This window comes from Plecotus auritus (genome assembly GCF_963455305.1).
Source record: "Plecotus auritus genome assembly, chromosome: 1".
NCBI classification, from domain to species: domain Eukaryota; kingdom Metazoa; phylum Chordata; class Mammalia; order Chiroptera; family Vespertilionidae; genus Plecotus; species Plecotus auritus.
Genome location: NC_137770.1, coordinates 169,475,227 through 169,494,297, shown reverse-complemented (window position 1 = coordinate 169,494,297; position 19,071 = coordinate 169,475,227). Strand labels below are relative to the sequence as shown.

Here is a 19,071-nt window from a genome sequence, read left to right as displayed (position 1 = left end):
CACAGATACCTCTCTAAAACACTGGCTGTATGGAACCTTTCTTCCTGGCAGTGACAGAATGCTGAAGGATCTCAGTAGCTTGCCTAGTGAGCAGGACTGGCCTTGAGTCATTCTTCTCCTATGGGAAGTCACAGTGGAGAGTAGCTGTCCCTTTTTTAGGCTTCAGGGCCTTGGAGGCTTTGGCAGCAATTGGATAAACAACACTTGGTAGAGGAGGATTCTTTGAAGGTGAGGCACCCAACCCAGACTTCAGATATAACTATTTGGGGAAGAGGTAGGAAAATGGGGTTCCTGCTCTCCATTCATATGTGTTCTCTCTCTCTCTCTGATTTAGTTTTTCATTCTAGTCTCCTAAGGGCAAATTAGTATGAACATGAATTTGAGTGAAGATAGAAGGTACAAAATAACCAATGTATTTTACCTTAACATTTATAGAAATGTAGCACGACACAACAATCTACACTAATAAAAGAGAAATATGCAAACTGACCGTACCTCCGCAATGCCCACCAGTCAATCAGGTGTGAGTATGCGAATTAACCCAACAAAGATGCTAGGTTAATTTGCATATGCAGGCGCGGAGCGGCGGGGAGGGACTGCTGCTATGAGGGGGAAGGCGGGGGGTGGGGGTGGAGGGACCTACAGGAACGGCACTCCGGTCGGAGAGGAGAAGATTGAAGGCTCTGGCCGGAGTGAAGACGGAAGGCTCCGGCCAGAGTGAAGACAGAAGGCAGCGGCCAGAGCGAAGGCCTGGGTCCCGGGTGCCAGAGGAAAACTGGTGCCCGCAGCCAGGGGAAGGAAGGCCTATTGCACGAATCTTCGTGCAACGAGCCTCTAGTACAAAATAAGAATCTTAGCTCCAACCTTCAAGTGTTATCAGTGCTCTAGGAGAATCCTTGTTCTTTTTGTATCTGTGCACACTTGTGTGAACTCCCAGGGATACCCAACCCCAGTTTAAGAAGTTTGACTTAAGGGAGACCCAGGTGACACTGATAACATATAGCTTCGCTCCACTATCTTTTTAGTGAGTCTGTGAGGGGTGGTCTGCTGAACTATTCATCCTTGGAAACAGTTCTTTTATGTATGTTACCTAACCCATTTTACATCTAAAACACAGCCCACTTGTATATTGGAGATATACAAATGTCCCCTTATTACAGGGTTGGCCCCAGAATCTCCACCACTGCCAGCACTCCCTCCGCCCATTGCCTCACTTTATTTTCTCTGTTGCACCAATTACCACCTAAGCTATAATTTTAAAAGGTGTTTTGTCTCTCTTACTATGAATGCCAGATTTGGGAAATAAAAATACAAAACACCCAGTTAAGTTTGAATTTTAGATAAACAACAAATACTTGTTTTAGGTCAATATATCCCAAGCAATAAAAGGGATACAGTCATATTAAAAACTATGGGTTGTTTACCTGAAGTTCAAATTTAACTGGGTATTTTATTTGGCAACTGCCATCCCTATCCCCTCACCACTACTAGAATAGAAATTTTGTCTATTTTGTTCACTAGAAACTGTTCCTGACACATAATAATTGTTCAGAACATACATATTGGAGGAAAGAGTAAATACAGGAGATGCAAATACATTAAACCTACATAAAGATGTGAAGCCCTTATAACCCTTTCAATACTGGGAAAGCAGAAAAGCCCTATAACCATGGTGACAACAGATGGTTGTCTCAGCTATAGCAGGACCCAGGAAAAAGACAGGAGAGACCTTAACCCAGCAGTGACACCTCCAATCATGCAGGTCGATCTGGAAGATTTGCATTGAAGAGCAGAGAAAGCGCCTGGGGTAAGAGGGAAGGGTGGGAGTGAGTGTGGAGAAAAGTCCCATTAAGGACTGGGTGCCAGGAATGAGCTCAAGAAAGCCTCTGAGCCCCTCCAGGACTCTGCAGGGGAAGCTGGCTGCCCAGGACTAAAGGATCCAACAATTCTGCCTGCAGGTACAGAGACTGGGCCTCCGTACACATGTCCATATACTCAGTTATCTCCCCTCTCCCATCTGCTCTGTCCCTCACCCCATGTGCCTCAGGGGAAAGGTGAGCAGTAGCCGGGGCAGTATTGGTTATATAAATTAACAGCTCATCTAAAGTTTCCAAAACATGCTTTCAGAACTCACCCAAGTATCATCATTTACCTCATGAACTCACGCTAACATCTGCTTTTCCCTAAGCAGAAACATACACAAAATAGTGAAATGTTTTAGGTGAACCAAGCCTCATTCTTAACAGATGAAGAAACACATTCAGAGAGGGCAGAAACACTTCCCCAGAGGAACTCGCTGCAAAGAGGAAAATGTGAGGTTAGAAGCTGGGTCTTTGATTTCTCATCTTGTGTTCCTTCTATGTGAGCACCTTGTGTCCAAAAATCCCATTCATTTTTATGCTTCTTTTCTCTTTAATTTGAGCATAAACTAGGAGAGTGGCTCCAGTCCTATGTTTGCCACTTCCGGTCCTGGGACATAGAGCGAACGGCTTGAGCTTTTGTGGAGCTTGGTTTTTCTGCTATGCAGTGTGCGGGGTGAATTAAACGCTTCCTCTCTCCTGGCTCTAAAGAATTAAGACTTAGTTTCACTATTACTATTATTTGTTGTTGTTGGACTAAAGATGTCACTGGTGGCTTCTTATTCATCAGACATCTGATTAAACTTGGCTCAAGTCCCGGTTTCACAGGTTGTGGAAGTCCAAGACCGGCTCTCCGACATCTGCAGGTGTCCCCTCTGTTTTGCCCCAGACCAATTCCGACATGTCAGTCAGTCAGTGGCCTGGAGAACCCCACTCCCCCCAGACCTTTTGCGAGCTCAGGACCGAATACCTGGTGTTCTCGGGAAGCTGTCACATCACAGAGCATGCAGTCGTTCTTCATCTTCCTGCCTTCTCCTTTCTCCCCTTCCCATCTCATCTCCTCCCTCCCTCCCTCCCTTCCTTGACAGTTCTGGGAATTCAGCTTCACTCTCTCTCCTGTGGAGCAATTCAGCAGTTTTGCAAAAGCTTCTACTTGCATACCCAATCCCTACTTCTTTTTCTGTTTCTTTCCTGGAGGTGGAGGGGGCTTTGTAATATGGCGAAAGGAAAATCAGAAGGGCCCTGGCCTGGGCGGTTAGGGTTGGTTATGCGTCAGAGCTCCGCCCCCTTCAGAGGACTTCGTTTTGTTCCTCTAATCAGCGAACTCCAGCCCTGAAATTAGAGTCTCTTCGTCCGCATTGGAACTATGAATGCTAATGAGTAGGAAAGTAGACAGGTCTAGCAGCCAGGAACTTAATAAAAATATTCTATTTCAGATAATATACTGAAATGGGTCTTATACTGATTAAAGTAATAACTAAACTAAACCTCGTAATCAAGCCTTCATTATGTTTTTTTTTTTTTAAAGTACCACTGTCTAAAAATGTAAAATAAGAAAACATGATAGTTATAGCAATAATATTACAGTATGGACTATTTCAGAAAGAAGTCTGCTGGTTAGCTCTTTTTCTTTAGTTTTTTTTTGTATTGTTCCTGAGATGGAAATATACCAAATATAATTTGAACAAAGAAATTCAAATGCAGACATAGTAAGAATTTAGGGGTCACAGAAAGTAGTTAGGTTGAGCTTATTTGTATGAAATTTAACACAAATGGGAATTATCCCTAAAATTTAAAGGTCTGGGTAGGAGTCCATGGCTGCCCCCATCCACCCCACAATGCTAATGTCCTCCCTCTTCCCAGCCCCAGTTCTCCAGTTCCCCAGGAAGTGCCTTGGGGTTGTGTGTGAGCGCAGCCTGGGAGTACTGCCCACAGATCCCACTGATAGCTGCTCCCAGGCCACCCACAGGCTTAGGAGCACACACCCTGGCTGTGCGGTCCACCCTTGGGAATACGGACTTGGGGACAAGGCCACTACAGGTACTGGAAGCAGAATCAGGGCAATGATGGAGGAATTCCTGCACCTGGTATAATCTAGAAGTAGGGAGACTGGGCTGTGAGTAGGCATGTCCCCTTGGCCTTACAGACCCCACACTCCATGGGGACAAGTCCCATGTATCAGAGGGACAAGGGGGGGCTGGACGAGGAGCACCATGTGCTGGGGTCTAAGAGAAACACTATCCAGTGCTTCCTGCTTAACTTAAGAAAGGTGAAAAAGTGGGCACAAAGCGGCCAGAGTATGATGCCACAGAGGACAGTCTTTTCTGCATACAAGGAAAAAATTGTTCTCTGTGTGTATTCTCATGGAAAAAAAGGGTGAAGAACAAAGAGATGTTTTAGAAAGACAAAATGTCGAAATGGATGAAGGGGCTTATGTGAAATGGGAGAGTTTGCTAGGACTGGGTTAAACCACATACAACACAGTGGTCAGCTCCCTGGCTACATAGATCTCTTCTCAATTAGACAATGCATGTTTTTTGCAGCTCTCCATGGGACTGGGGCTGCCAGAGAAGAAACTCAGTGGAAGCAGCTAATCACTGTCTCCAGTTCACAGGGAAAAATAGCCTGGACTTACGTTATATTTGAATAAACAGTTATATTTATTAATTTCTATATTTTTCTGATTACACTTTGAGGTAAATGTTATAATCCTCATTTGACAAACAGAGAAACTAAGGCTCAGAGAAGGTAAGTGACTTGTCCAAGGTCATACAAATAGTGACGAGTGAGCTGGGACAGAATTTAAAATACTCACTCTTTTATTTTTATTTATTTATTTATTTATTGTCTAAAGTTTTCCATACGTCTCCTTTTTCCCTGCTTAATCCCTGCCACCCCTCTCCCCTGCAGCCATTCCCACCCTGGGCAAGCCCCACTGCCCCAGTGTCTGTGTCCATTGGTTATGCTAATATGCATGCATAAAATCCTCACTCTTAAATCTGGGGCAGAACTCCTGGCTCTGAAGCTGAGCTTACCACAAATATCTGATGATCTCGGGCAAAGCACTGGTTCTTCCGGTGCTCCCCTCAGGTTCCTCATTTAAAAAAATAGACATAATACTGTACCCACCTCCTAGGACAGCTGTGAGGCATAAGTGAGTGAATATGCATACATTTAGGACAGTGCCTTTCGTTAGAAAGTGCTGAATAAATGTTAGAAATGATTATATACTGCACTGTTACTTCTTGGCACTGGGCAGAGAAGACAGAGAAGAGAATCCTGAGAGAGATGCAATTCCTCATAAATTAGCCCCACTGATGCTGTTTCACAATTGGGGAATGGTCACTGTCCCCTGGGCAACATGGTATCAAATGGAGGGAACTGGGTAGATGTTAATGTGTTATGATTGTCCTAATAAGTTATTGCATGACAGCTGACTCTTTAACCACTGAGCTAAACTGGCCAGGGCTGTTCTTGTGCCATTAGATCTGACCTCTAAGTGATGCACTTGATTTGTGAAATTTGCATTAAAAACCGAGCTGTCTTGTCTAAGTACTGAAGCCTAGTGATAGGTTCTCTTCCCATTGCCAAGTGCTGTACATCTTTTAAGTTTCCCCTAAAATCACCTCTTCAGGTCCTTCCTTGACCCTTTGCTCCAGGCCAGGCTGGCCTGTGCTTCTCCACCGTGGTGCTTAACAGCACTGCAATTTAACAGATTTTAGTAAGAATGTTCATTTAATGTCCATCACCCCGACTAGGCTGGAAATTCCCCGAGGGCAGAGAGAGCTTTAATGTCAGTGCTCAGATGGTGCTTGTGTTTAGCAGTTAGGGCCGAACAGGTGGTTGAAGAAGGCAATAAGCGAATCAATGGACACATCACATGTCAGGGAAGTTTTTTTTAAAGTTGTAAAATTATGTATGCAATGTAATCAGATCCAGTAAATCGGTATTTTTGTGATCCCTTCTATAATATGTAGTGTATTTTACAATGGAAAACAAGTGGTGTTGATGATGTCATAATACCTTCAGACACATTTGCTTGGTTATTTCTTTGTTTTGCAACAGCCTGTGATCAGCTTCCCTTCCTCTCATACCCCTCACCCCACCTATCCCATTCCCTCCATTTTCTATTTTCCCCTCTCCCAACACTTTCATTTAGCAGAATGATGACTGGTGTCAAGTTTGATAGTAACATGCCTAGATAGAGTGAGGGGAAAGTGGTTTTAAAAGTATTTTACTATCGTTTTTTATTTCGAGCCAGCATAAAATGACCCCTTTCAACTATATTCCTCTCTAAAGGAACTTTAAGTTAATTACATAAAGAATAGAAATACTGTTTGTCTCACTTGAGTAAAAATTATCTTTAAGAGTAAATTTGTATTATAAAAACGCCTCAGAATGTGTGAATCACACTCAGGGATGATGTGATTTGAGGATATGAAATATCGTATAATAGATGATAATGATGTTTCTTTAAGAAGAATGCATTCTAGGAGAAACCAAGATGGCGGCATAGGTAAACACCTAAACTGCTGCCTCGCACAACAATTTCAAAACTACAACTAAAAGACAGAACGGACACCATCCAGAACCACAGGAAAGCTGGCTGAGTGAAAATTCTACAACTAGAAGGAAAAAGAAAAGCTCACAGAGAATTGGAGGTACGGCAAAGGGGCTTTGTGCGCGCAGAGAGGAAGGGCGGCTGAGAGCCTGGCTGTCTTTCTCTGGCGGAAGGGGGAAGGAAGCCTCCGACCGCACTGAACCCCAGTTCTGACTGCACTGAACCCCAGTTCCGGGTGAACCCCTGGGGACCCACGCTCTTACGGGGGGAGTCTGGACTCTCGGGCGGAGACTCGAGCTGGGAAAGGCAGAAGTCTGAAGGCGCGCGCGGGCCAGTGCGCACAAAGGCTGCGGAGGTTGCCACAGGCTTTCCCTAGTGGAAGGGAGTCAGAGGATCCTGACTGCACTGAGCCCCAGTTCTGACTGCAGTGAACCCCAGTTCCAGGCGAGCCCCTGGGGACCCACGCTCTTGTGGGGGGAGTCTGGACTCTCGGGCGGAGACTCGGGAGCCGGGGAAGGCGGAGGACTGAAAGTGCGCACGCGCGCGTGCCAGTGCGCACAAAGGCTGCGGAGGTTGCCACAGGCTTTCCCTAGTGGAAGGGAGTCAGAGGCTCCTGACGGCACTGAGCCCCAGTTCTGACTGCAGTGAACCCCAGTTCCAGGCGAGCCCCTGGGGACCCACGCTCTTGTGGGGGGAGTCTGGACTCTCAGGCGGAGACTCGAGCTGGGGAAGGCGGAGAACTGAAAGTGCACATGCGCGCAAGGGCAAGGCTGACAGGAAGCCAAGACTGAGACTCCACCCCATCCAAGCTGAGCACAGAGGCTATTGCAATTTGGCAAGTCTAATCCTATAAGGCTGTCTTCAGCACCGAACTTCTCCCAGCATAGACACAGCTGATCCTTACAGCCAACTGGCCCGGAGGTCAATTCTTCCCAGTGATACCAACAACAATCAAGACTTAATTACAACAAGGCTGTACACACAGTCCACAAAGGGGTGCACCAAGAGTGTCCACCTCAGGTTAACTGGGGAAGCAGACCCACTGGGCCATATTGGAAACCTAGCACAAATATCTACCTTACCAACTCAGGGAATCAGTGAAAATGCGGGGTCAAAGAATCAGATCACAAACGAAAGAAATGGAGGAAAACAAACGACTGGATATAGAATTCAAAACCACGGTTATAAGACTTTTTAAGAATATCCTAGAAAAGGCCGATAAATATAACGAGACCCTCGAGATATGAAAAAGGACCAACTAGAAATTAAACATACACTGACTGAAATAAAAAATATTATACAGAGACCCATAAACAGACAAGAGGAACACAAAAATCAAGTCAAAGAATTGAAATACAAAGAAGCAAAAAACACTCAACCGAAAAAGCAAAAAACAAAAAAAAAAAATCCAAAAAGTTGAAGATAATGTAAGGAGCCTCTGGGACAACTTCAAGCGTACCAACATCAGAATTATGGGGGTGCCAGAAAAAGAGAGAGAGCAAGATACTGAAAACCTATTTGAAGAAATAATCACCGAAAACTTCCCCCACCTGGTGAAAGAAATAGACTTACAAGTCCAGGAAGCCCACAGAACCCCAAACAAAAGGAATCCAAAGAGGACCACACCAAGACACATCATAATTAAAATGCCAAGAGCAAAAGACAAAGAGAGAATATTAAAAGCAGCAAGAGAAAAACAGTTAATTACCTACAAGGGAGCACCCATACAACTGTCAGCTGACTTCTCAACAGAAACTATGCAGGCCAGACGGGAGTGGCAAGAAATTTTCAATGTGATGAATAGCAAGAACCTACAACCAAGATTACTCTACCCAGCAAAGCTATCATTCAGAATTGAAGGGCAGATAAAGAGCTTCACAGATAAGAAAAAGCTGAAGGAGTTCATCACCACCAAACCAGTATTATATGAAATGCTGAAAGGTATTCTTAAAGAAGAGGAAGAAGAAAAAAGTAAAGAGAAAAATTATGAACAACAAATACATATCTATCAACAAGCGAACCTAAAAATCAAGTGAATTAAAAACCTGAGGAACAGAATAATCTGGTGAATATAATAGAATCAGGGGCATAGAAAGGGAGTGGACTGATAATTCTCAGGGGGAAAGGGGTATGGGGGGCTCATGAAGAGAATGGACAAAAATCATACACCTATGGATGAGGACAGTGGGGAGGAGGTAAGGGCAGAAAGTGGGGTGGGAAATGGGTGGAGGGGAGCTATGGGTGGAAAAAGGAGAAATAATTGTAATAATCTGAATAAAGATTTATTTTTTAAAAAAAGAAGAATGCATTCTATTGTTATGCTTAGTTATGAGAGGAAAAAAACACGTATTTTTAGATTTCTGCTGCACACAACTGCTAACTTTAAAAGATAAAAAAATTAGTAAAAATAATGTAATTTTCAACTTGAACCTACAAAAGAACTAAGGTGCTGTAAGATACTTTTTTTTGAACTATTAATTAATCTGGAATCAGAAATTAATTGCTTCATTTAACTCTAAATATCTTTACTTAAAGTCTAAAATTGAAAAGTCATAAATAGATTGGGTAGGAGATCATGGGGTAAATTCTGTTACAGGAAAATTTTAAACTAACCAGAAAACAAGCCAAACTATAACATAGTCAAATCCTTCAGGAATTTAATTGAGACTGTTTAATGATAAAGTCAAGGTAGCCAAAGAAAAGAGTGTAGTTAGTGACTGCAATAAGTAAATCAAGAATAAAAAATATTGAGTTCCTTGGATAGTCCCCTGCATAGACTTTAATAAACAGCTTGACCTTTGGAAGTCTGAGAGCTTCAATTTATCTGCTCTCTAAATATGCTTACAATAAAAATGCCATTAGAAATATGCTGTGAGGATGAATGTCAGTAAAGAACTGTGAGACCCATGGATAAAAGATGAAAAGGAAGTTTAAATACCATAACTATAAACTAATTAAAATTTAATGTGACTTCAAAATCACATTGCTATCTGGGGCCGATTCATAGATGATACACTAATAGCAATTTTTAATTTATATTTTATTTTGAAGTCTTAAAATAACCCTTAAAAATACACAAAACAAGATCACCTGATATTTCTCTTTTGCTTTGGAAGCAATCCCTGTGACTCTGGGACCTCAGAAAAATTCCAGCTTGCTTAGACAAAAATAACTTGTTTTTAATTTTTAAAAATCTTTAATATTATTTTTACGGTAACAAAGAGACAAGGATGTGAACTAAGTGATGCAAAAATTAGACTTTGACTGCATTCTATCTCTTCCACACGAGCTCCTCTTCTATGACATTTGCACAGTCCAATCAATTATTTGATTGCTATTCAAATAATTTATTATCATGATGACTTACTTATGGATGCTAATTAATGTGGAAATGTGGAAAGTAAAAAGTATAGGGTTGTAATAACACCAATTAAGAGCTGAAATTTTAAAAGCTCTGATATATATATATTGTAGACAGCAATTTATTTTGTCAAAGGATGATTCAGTTTTAAAAAGGTCTACCCAAAATATCATTTTTAAAAGTCCATATACTTCTCCAGTATATCTGAGAAGTAAGGTTTAATTTACAAATATTCATATGTACATTTGTGTGTGTGTGTGTGTGGTCTCTCTCTGAGAGAGAGGGGGTGGGAAGGGAACCATGGAGTACAAATAAAATATTAGTTATACTCTGCCAATAAGATTTACTCATAAGAATTACAAAAATGTTTGTGCCCAATATGATTATCCTAAAAAGAGGACAACATTTCATATTTTTAGGTAGGATGGTGTTAAATCTGCTCTAACTGCTTCAGCTATTTGTTAGAAACAAATCCCAATTGTGGAAACAACTTTCAGAATTGGGAACAGCAGATGCTCACAGCTGGTTGAATTGGGAATGAGACAGGAGTGACTTTTCGCAGATACACAGCATCACTTAGGGACTTGGAGATACATTAGTACAGCCCCTCTCTCATTTTACAAATAAAGCCGCTTGTCCCAGAGAGGAAAGGGGCCTTTCAAAGGCTGCAAAAGAGGCAGAAGACACAGAGTGTCCCCACTCCAGGACAGCGCTCCTACGTTGTTACCCCATGCCAGTGGCTGAGCCTTCAGATAACGAGATGTGTCTTTCTCTTTCCCATGTCTGCAGTACTTACATCCCAACTACCTAGTATGGTGCATGTGGTGGGGTGCCAGGGGACAGAGAAACATTTCATATTTAGAGATTATATATATTTTACACATTATATTTATGTGTAATTTTGCATATTCATTATCTCCTTCTCATAAAGTCAACTGGCTTCTGCTACCTACTTGAGACTAAGCATAGGGCTCCTTTGCTGAAATGCTTTTTTTTTCCTCACCCGAGGATATTTTTTTCCATTGATTTCTAGAGAGCAGAAGGGAGAGAAGAGGGCGGCAGGAGAGAGAGAGAGAAACATCAATGTGAGAGAGACTCATGGATCAGTTGCCTCCACATATGCCCTGACCAGAGCTGGGGAACCTGCAACTGAGGTACATGTCCTTGACCAGGAATCAGACCCGGGAATCAAACCTTTGGTCCATAGGTCAACACTCTAACCACTGAACAAAACCAGCCAGGGTATGCTTAAACTCCCTAATATACTACTATTACAGATACTTGATAACATTATTGAGCACCTATTTATAATAATAAAAGGGTAATTTGCTAATTAGACCAAATGTCCTTCTGGAAATCATTCCAGAGGTCTTTCCTGACAAAGCCAGGGCCAGAGGCAAGCCAGCCCAGGCCCCGGGTGCCTGCCGGCTGCCAGAGGGAAGCCCTGGTCCTGGGTGCAGGAGGGAAGCCAGTGCTGGCAGCTGGGAGAAGGAAGGCCTACTCTTGCACGAATTTTTCATGCATCGGGCCTCTAGTAATATTATGTTCACTTTAGAGATATCATCTAGTTACTACTGCCAACTCTGCACTTGTATTTTTAACTTGAGCCTTAGAAACATCCCGTGACCTGTCCAGAGGAGGACGGGCCTTGAAGCATTCCCTCTCTCTGCCCGCAGAGTCCATGCTCCTCCCTCTGCCCCTCCCGCCTCCCACCACTAACAGAAGGGTGCTCAGGAGCCATTTGTGATGCCTGAAAGAGCTAGATTGGAGTTTACACCATGTTACTGCTTATGCAAGTCTTCATTCCTACTGGGATCTGAAGAACAGGAAGACCATTACAAAAATAAGAAATACTCAGATTAGCAATCAAGGTAACCACAATTTAAAGAAAAGTAGTAAAAAAATATCTCCACCAAATTGATTCGTCCAAGCCAATTACCAAGTTTGTGAATTTGAATGGATGGAAAATGTTCCAGTAGAAAACAAACAAAACATCTTCTTAATGTAGTTTACTTTTCTTTCTTTTTTTATAGGAGAAAAATCATTTTATTTTCTAGTTCTTTTTTTACTTTTTCCATCACCATGTATCCCCTCTATGTTTCCTGGTTTTTATTTGGCATATTTCTTATGGCTCAGAAATCATTTCCTCCCTTAACCATTGTCTGAAAACTATTTCCTATGCATTAAAAGTATATCGGTGGAAAAAGTAAACTTGTAATGTGGAAAAAATGTTTTCTCAAGACAATTTAAAGACATTGAGGTGGTTTTTTTGTAAAAAAAAAAAAAATTATGTCATTGTAAGCTGTCTTCTTAGAGAAGCAAATTCTAGAGATTCAAGACATATCTCCTGTGCTCTAAGGATAGAGCTCTGTTTCCAACTTTGTTTTTCCTTCTAAATGACCCGCTGTTTCAGTGAAGTGGACTCATTTTTTTGCACTTTGTTTTCCTAAAGATGATATGCCAAATATTGCAAATGTTAGATAATGACTAGGATTAACAGAAATCCTACACCCCAAGTCTTAAGTTCTATGAAGTAGGAAAAACAATTTTAAATTACATTTTGCTGATACCTTCATAAAAGTGTGAAATAATTTTGCTTTCCTGGGTTTTACAGAAAACACTTTAAAATGCCACAAAGATGTATAACAAGACATAAAACTGCAAATATTAACTGTCTATTTCCTTGAAATATAATTTAAATGTGGTGACTAGGACAAGAAAATGTCACATTCCTTTCTCTTGCTAAGGAAATTGCAAATTTCCTTTGCAAAACTAAAATATATGCAGTCTTCATAAGCATATATGTGACAGTTTTAAAGTTGTCTTGTTTGAGGTTAAAGGTTTCTATAAATTTTCATGATTGTCTCCAAGTTGAAAAAAGAAAAGAGACTAAGAAGAAAGAGGGAGACACTAACCTCAGGTACAAGTTTGTTTTCTCACCAATGTTTAAAACAACGTTTATGCTATACCCACATGTTGTACTTTCTATATAGCCCGAGTTATGTAATTTTCAAATCAATCTTCCAGTGAATACAATTTTGAATTTTATTTGTTCCTCTCCTTGATCTGCCACCTTGCAGACAGAAAGTTAATCTTCTCTCTTTACCAGGGTTTGTAAAACAAATGGATATGCATGGGACTAAATGGCATGGGCAGTCCATTATTGATAAGCGTGCAGTGTTTAGTTGGGGGATTTCAAGACACTATAAGCCTTGGCTGAGAACATTAATTTCACTTGGAAACTGAGGGCCTCTTTTCAAACACAGATCCATCAAATTTCCAGAATTTCACTAACATGAAATGAAGGAAAAGATGAATAGTTACATCACTGACATCAGGGCTTTATGCCTATTTACTCATTTAATCCTCACATTGACCTTATTAGGTAGGTATTGCTATTGTCTCCTTTTGCAGATGAGGGAACGGAGGCCAGAGAATTCAAAGTTTTGGCCAAAATTCACACTGTCTATAAGTGGCAGACTCGTGCTCGCAGCCACTCAGTAGATTTTAAGCTGTGATTGTTTTTATCTTATTAGAGAAGAAAAGATGAACTGGAGAAGGTCACGTGGTGGTTTATTTTGTCTGTAAGAATTGGGTTCCTTATGATTTCAGAATTCAATCCAGAGTGCATAGATGTAAAATCTTCCGGGAAGAGAAACTGACAGATCACAGGATTTCACAGAGCCAATCCAAAACTTCTGAGGGGAACAGGCAAGTCCCTAACTCAGCTCGCTGGCTCCAAAGCACTGGCCCAGCTAGTGGCTTTATTCCCTGCCACCGCAGCTTTCCTGGTCTCTGTAGAGGTTCCCGATTGACGAGCCAGTCAGGACTACTGGGGAGAACAGAATCCAGACCTAGCTGTGGGATACAGCTACTTGTTTTTTCCAACTAGTAAGTATGTTGCAGGGATAAAAGTATACATGTACATAGATATGTCTCTGTAGAGTTGTGAGTTTTTTTTTAACTTTATTTCTGCCCCCCTCATTATTAGCAGTTCAAAAGAAATGTATTACCAGAGCTTGGCAAGTCTATTTTACTCCTAATTTTGCTTATCAGTAAAAAGAGCTTGCTTCTGGATTCAGATTTCAATAGATTCCCACTGCAAGAATAAATTCTGTTCATAAAAAACAATACATATTGCTTTGGCCCTGACAAGAATAATTAGAGTGCATATATTGATCACAATTTGTGTTAAACATAGCAGTTTCCCTATTCCATATATATTTACGAGAAAGGTACAGCCCTTACACAAATTATCAAAATAAAATGGAAAAATTTCTAAGAGTTTCTATTTAATATATTTTCAAAAATTAAACTAATTTGACCACTGGCACATTAATTTTATTATATTTCAAAAGTATTTGTAGAGTTTTTATAAGCACATAAACTTATTACTAACATTACTGAGTAGAATAATTTTGCAATTTTAGTCATCTCCAAATGATCAAAAATATAGCACTCACCTTTTGCCCATTCATCCCTGGAATTCCATGTGCTCCAACAGAACCCTAAGGAGACACATGATTAAATTAAATTGATAATCACAATCACAAAATATTTAAATTCTAAATTTATAGTGTTAGTTATGTCAGCCATAACTTTACCTTACCAAAACATATCTGGGAGGCTATGTTTTTCGGTTCTTAACCTCTGTGTTTAAACATTCAACAAGGTAAGTAGGTTCATCAAGCTTTTTCAGAAACTATAGAGTTAAATTTAGCTGTTTCTCCATATCCACCAAACTGCAGTAAGATTTTAAAGAAAGTCACATCATAAATTGAGATCCACAGCTGTCACAAGGCCACATGGCTCTAAATTTGGGTGCTTTTAGGAAATAAACAGGCTTAGTTCCATCTGGAAAATGCCTAGCAGTAGCAGCAACTCTTGAATTTTATGAATTTAAATACCATAAAACAAAAGGTAATTAAAATAACAACCACTTGTTGCACAATTAGTCAAATAAGGGACCCATGTTGTAAAATTCAAATTTATTGTATTTGCAACATTTCTCCCCAGACTTTCAGGGAACACATTGAGCCACATGAGTGTGACTATGTCTTGCAAAGCAGACTAGGAAAAATGTTACAAATGCTAAACACTGAGTAGGAAGAACATGACTTCCGTACATAAAATATTAAGTGAGTGCGCATGCGTGCAGGCACTCGGACATGTGTGCATGTGCTCTGGGGTGAACACCAATGGCTGGACATAGGTGGGGTGAGCTGAGAATAAGCAAGCTGTTACCTGAGGAAAATCTATGACATTGAACTGGATACAGTAACATTAACAAATGTTTTCAAATAGTGATGTCATTTCCTTCCATACACCTTCCTTTTAGGCTCTGGAGAAACCATTTTTAAAGAAAATGTGCTTATTCTTTGCCTAGCACTAGAAAACAGCTTTTTCTTAGTCTATGTATGCTATTAAGTTTCTTAATAATAGTGGGCAAAGTTAAAAAAAATAGTAATTATAAACCTAAAACTACTCTATAAATAAGTCGATTAAAAATACAGTCATTATAAACAAAACAAATTGAGATGGCAAGTTCCTTAGTGCTTCCATGACTCTATTGAGTGGGTCATTAAAGTACTTCCCGAAGCCTGAGGCAGTAATTTTATCCTGGTTGCATGTGGATTAGGGTAGCTTTACAATGTCACACCATGCTTAATAGAGACATTATTGCGAAGGACAGAGTGTTCCTATATTCAAGTTGTCTCACAACTCATTGGCTTTTACTTGGTTTGCAGGATTATGTTTCAACAGATGCCACATGCCCAATGCTTGGGGATAAAAAGTCTCTATCTTTGATGGATTCCAAAGACAAAGATAATCACTTTTCCACCTGTTGTGATACAATTGTTTTCTTTAGTCTTCTACAGGTTAAATGTCCCTTTTCCCCCCTTGTGGGGTGGGAGGTGTAATGGGCAATGGGGACTTAGAGATACTTTGCTGGCAAAGGGCCATCTACCTGCTATGATACATTTATTACTGCAGTATTGGTGTAATTTCAGAAATTCTAGACCCTCTCCATCTTCCTTCTAATAAAAGAGTAATATGCAAATTGACTATACCTCTGCTACACCCACAAGCCACACCCACCAGCCAATCAGAAGCGAGTATGCAAATTAACCCAACCAAGATGGCTGTGGCCACAGAGAGAGCAGGAGGCTTGGGTTTCCCCGGCAATGGAGGAAGCCAAGCTTTCCGCCTTCCGTGGCAGGCCCAGGCCTCCACTCAAGAATACAAAGTTTCAATTATAGAAGATAAATAAATCCTAACAAAAATGGCGGCAGCCATGGAGCAAGCAGGAGGCTTGGCTCCACTCAAGGCTACAAGTTTCAATTATAGAAGATAAATAAATCCCAGATACCAGGGCCTCCACTTGGGTTGCCGGGGTGTGTGGCCGCCCTGCAAACCACCACAGGCCCCTCACCCAGGCTGCCCCACATCCCAAGGGAACCCCCACCCTGATCCAGGACACCCTTCAGGGCAAACCAGCCAGCCCCCACCCGTTTACCAGGCCTCTATCCTATCTAATCCCATCTAATAAAAGAATAGTATGCAAATTGACCATCACTCCAACACACAAGATGGCTGCCCCCATGTGGTCAAAGATGACTGCCCCCATGTGGACACAAGATGGCCACCACAAGATGGCCAGCAGGGGAGGGCAGTTGGGAGGGACCAGGTCTGCAAGGGAGGGCAGTTGTGGGCGATCAGACCAGCAGGGGAGGGCAGTTGGGAGGGACCAGGCCTGCAAGGGAGGGCAGTTGGGGGTGACCAGGACAGCAGAGGAGGGAAGTTTGGGGTGACCGGGCCTGCAGGGAAGGTCTGTTGGGGGGACACAGGCCTGCAGGGGAGAGCAGTTGGGGGGGACCAGGCCTGAAGGGGAGGGCAGTTAGTGGTGACCAGGCCTGAGGGGAGGGCAGTTAGGGGTGACCAGGCCTGAGGGGAGGACAGTTAGGGGTGACCAGGCCTGAGGGGAGGGCAGTTAGGGGTGACCAGGCCTGCAGGGGAGGGCAGTTAGGGGAAAACAGGCTGGCAGGGGATCAGTTAGGCATCAATCAGGCTGGCAGGGGAGTGGTTAGGGGGTGATCAGGCTGGCAGGCAGAAGCAGTTAGGGGCAATCAGGAAGGCAGGCAAGCAAGCAGTTAGGAGCCAGCAGTCCTGGATTGTGAGAGGGATGTCCGACTGCCCGTTTAGGTCCGATCCAAGTAGGATCGGGACTAAACGGGCAGTCGGACATCCCTCGGGGGGTCCCAGATTGGAGAGGGTGCAGGCTGGGCTGAGGGACACACCCCCTGTGCACGAATTTCATGCACCGGGTCTCTAGTTAAAATATAATGGTCAATTCTGATGACTATGCACAATGTTGAAGTGACCATCAGGAAGTCACTTTTCAGATTACCTCAGCAAAGGAAGGCACTCATGGGCCACTTGAGTACAGTCACCAAGCAACAAGTACATCCTTTGGTCTGATCAGTTCTATGGTCATTTGGCAATCAGATGTTTGAGCAAGGCCATGCATTTCATTTGCAGTGTCGTATAATCCTTCACATTCTAAGATGTCACATTTAATCAGTATTTGAATTAAAAATTCAATAACCTACAAGTTTGACAGATAGCATAAAAAGTCTGCTCTGGATTTTCTATAGTGAGATTGATTAGAAATCTAATGGCTCACCTTCTATGATTCTATTTTTAGACTGCATAAACCAGACCACTTCACCGTGTCTTACTGTGGCTAATCCCATCCACTCTCATGCTTAGTCATTAGGCAATGGGAGCATACTTACTTTCACAGTGTTGTTTATACTTTACCTTTTGTCCTGGAGGCCCCATAGGACCCTAAAAAAATCAATTCAATTAACATATTATAACCATTTAAATGACCAATTAAAACAGTGCTATTCTATAAGGTTCTCTTAGCTGTGTTGAAATATGCTCATATTTTGTACATCAAGGAAAATGAAAATTTCAGTTGGAAGTACATAAGAGATCCTTTCTTGTCTCTTATTCTCTTTTGAAGAACATAAAGCACATGCAGTAAGATTCTGATTCTGCAGTTCCCCAGTAAATGGACATATTCTCTGACTTCTGCATCTTCAAAACCTCAGTCAGCAGATTTGCAAAGAACATAATTCAACAGTATTACAAATAAACGTGTTTTATTCTGTTCTTCTTCTTATGAGATGTGGCTAATTGACCTGCACAAACACTTGTTTACAAATGAGGGAATGACAAGGTCAATTTTGGCAACCAGTGTGTGCCAGAAAAGGAACAAATGATGCTGCCAGCTGTTGCATAAACTGTGATACTAGGGAGGGAGGTGGGGGAAGAAGAAATATAATATTTAGGAAGATGAATGGAAATATTTACATACAAAATGGAAATGTGGCAGTTCTGAGATTTAGCAGTTTTTCAACTACAAAGTGTGTTGGGATTCTGTTGGCTTTATTTGGAACAAGGCATGGCTTTGGGGTGATAGAAAAGAGCACAAAAAGATGCAGCTTGAATTCTGACCATTTACATCTATTTCAATATTAAAATATTAAGCAATTTTTCCATTTTTTAAAAAAATACTTTTAATTTTAATATATTTTAACAAAGTTATAGATAATCTATCATTTCATATAAAGAGCTCTTTATTCCATTACACTTAACTAATGGCTAGTTTGTTTTCAATGTGTTACATTTCAGTTAATCAGCATCTTACATTCATATCTGAAACACTGAAGCACTAGAGTGGTCATCAGAGGAAGAACTGGTCATACATAATTTTTAGTAAAAAGTACACCATGTTTAGGAACATTTGAAGAACCTGTTCCTCATAAATTATTTTGTAATCCTCACAGGAAGAGTAACAATTTCCTCATATAATCAGCTTCAGATTATTGAAAGCACATGTACAATATCACCTTTATATATTCTTTTCAGATTTATTCAACCAACCAACTTCTTAATGAGCTTGTTACCTGACATATCTGTGTGGTCAGAATCCTTCCTACCCATCTCATTCCTTGTATTTAAAATTCTCCAAGTCTTATTTGATATTTAAAAATCCTTACCTGAGGACATGATTTTATTGGTCGAGAGTGAGAGCGAGAGCGAGAGAGAAACATCAATGTGAGAGAGAAACATTGATTGGTGGCCTCCCTTATGCACTCCCACCGAGGAAGGATGGAACCCGTAATCTAGGTATGTACCCTGACCAGAAATCGAACCTGCAACCTTTTGGTGTACCTAATGATGCTCTAACCAACCAAGCCACCCGGACAGGGCAAATTCTC

At 41.4% G+C, this 19,071-nt stretch overlaps 1 protein-coding gene across 1 annotated transcript in view; it reads right to left on the bottom strand.

Annotated features, from left to right (window-relative positions):
- Window positions 1-19,071, bottom strand: part of COL25A1 (collagen type XXV alpha 1 chain) — a 513,960-nt gene that overhangs the window by 94,378 nt on the left and 400,511 nt on the right. The window contains exons 13-14 of the mRNA XM_080655171.1: window positions 17,603-17,629; window positions 14,245-14,289 (exon numbers count right to left, since the gene is read on the bottom strand). Coding sequence (XP_080511297.1) covers window positions 14,245-14,289; window positions 17,603-17,629 — 72 coding nt within the window. The remainder of the gene's footprint in view (window positions 1-14,244; window positions 14,290-17,602; window positions 17,630-19,071) is intronic.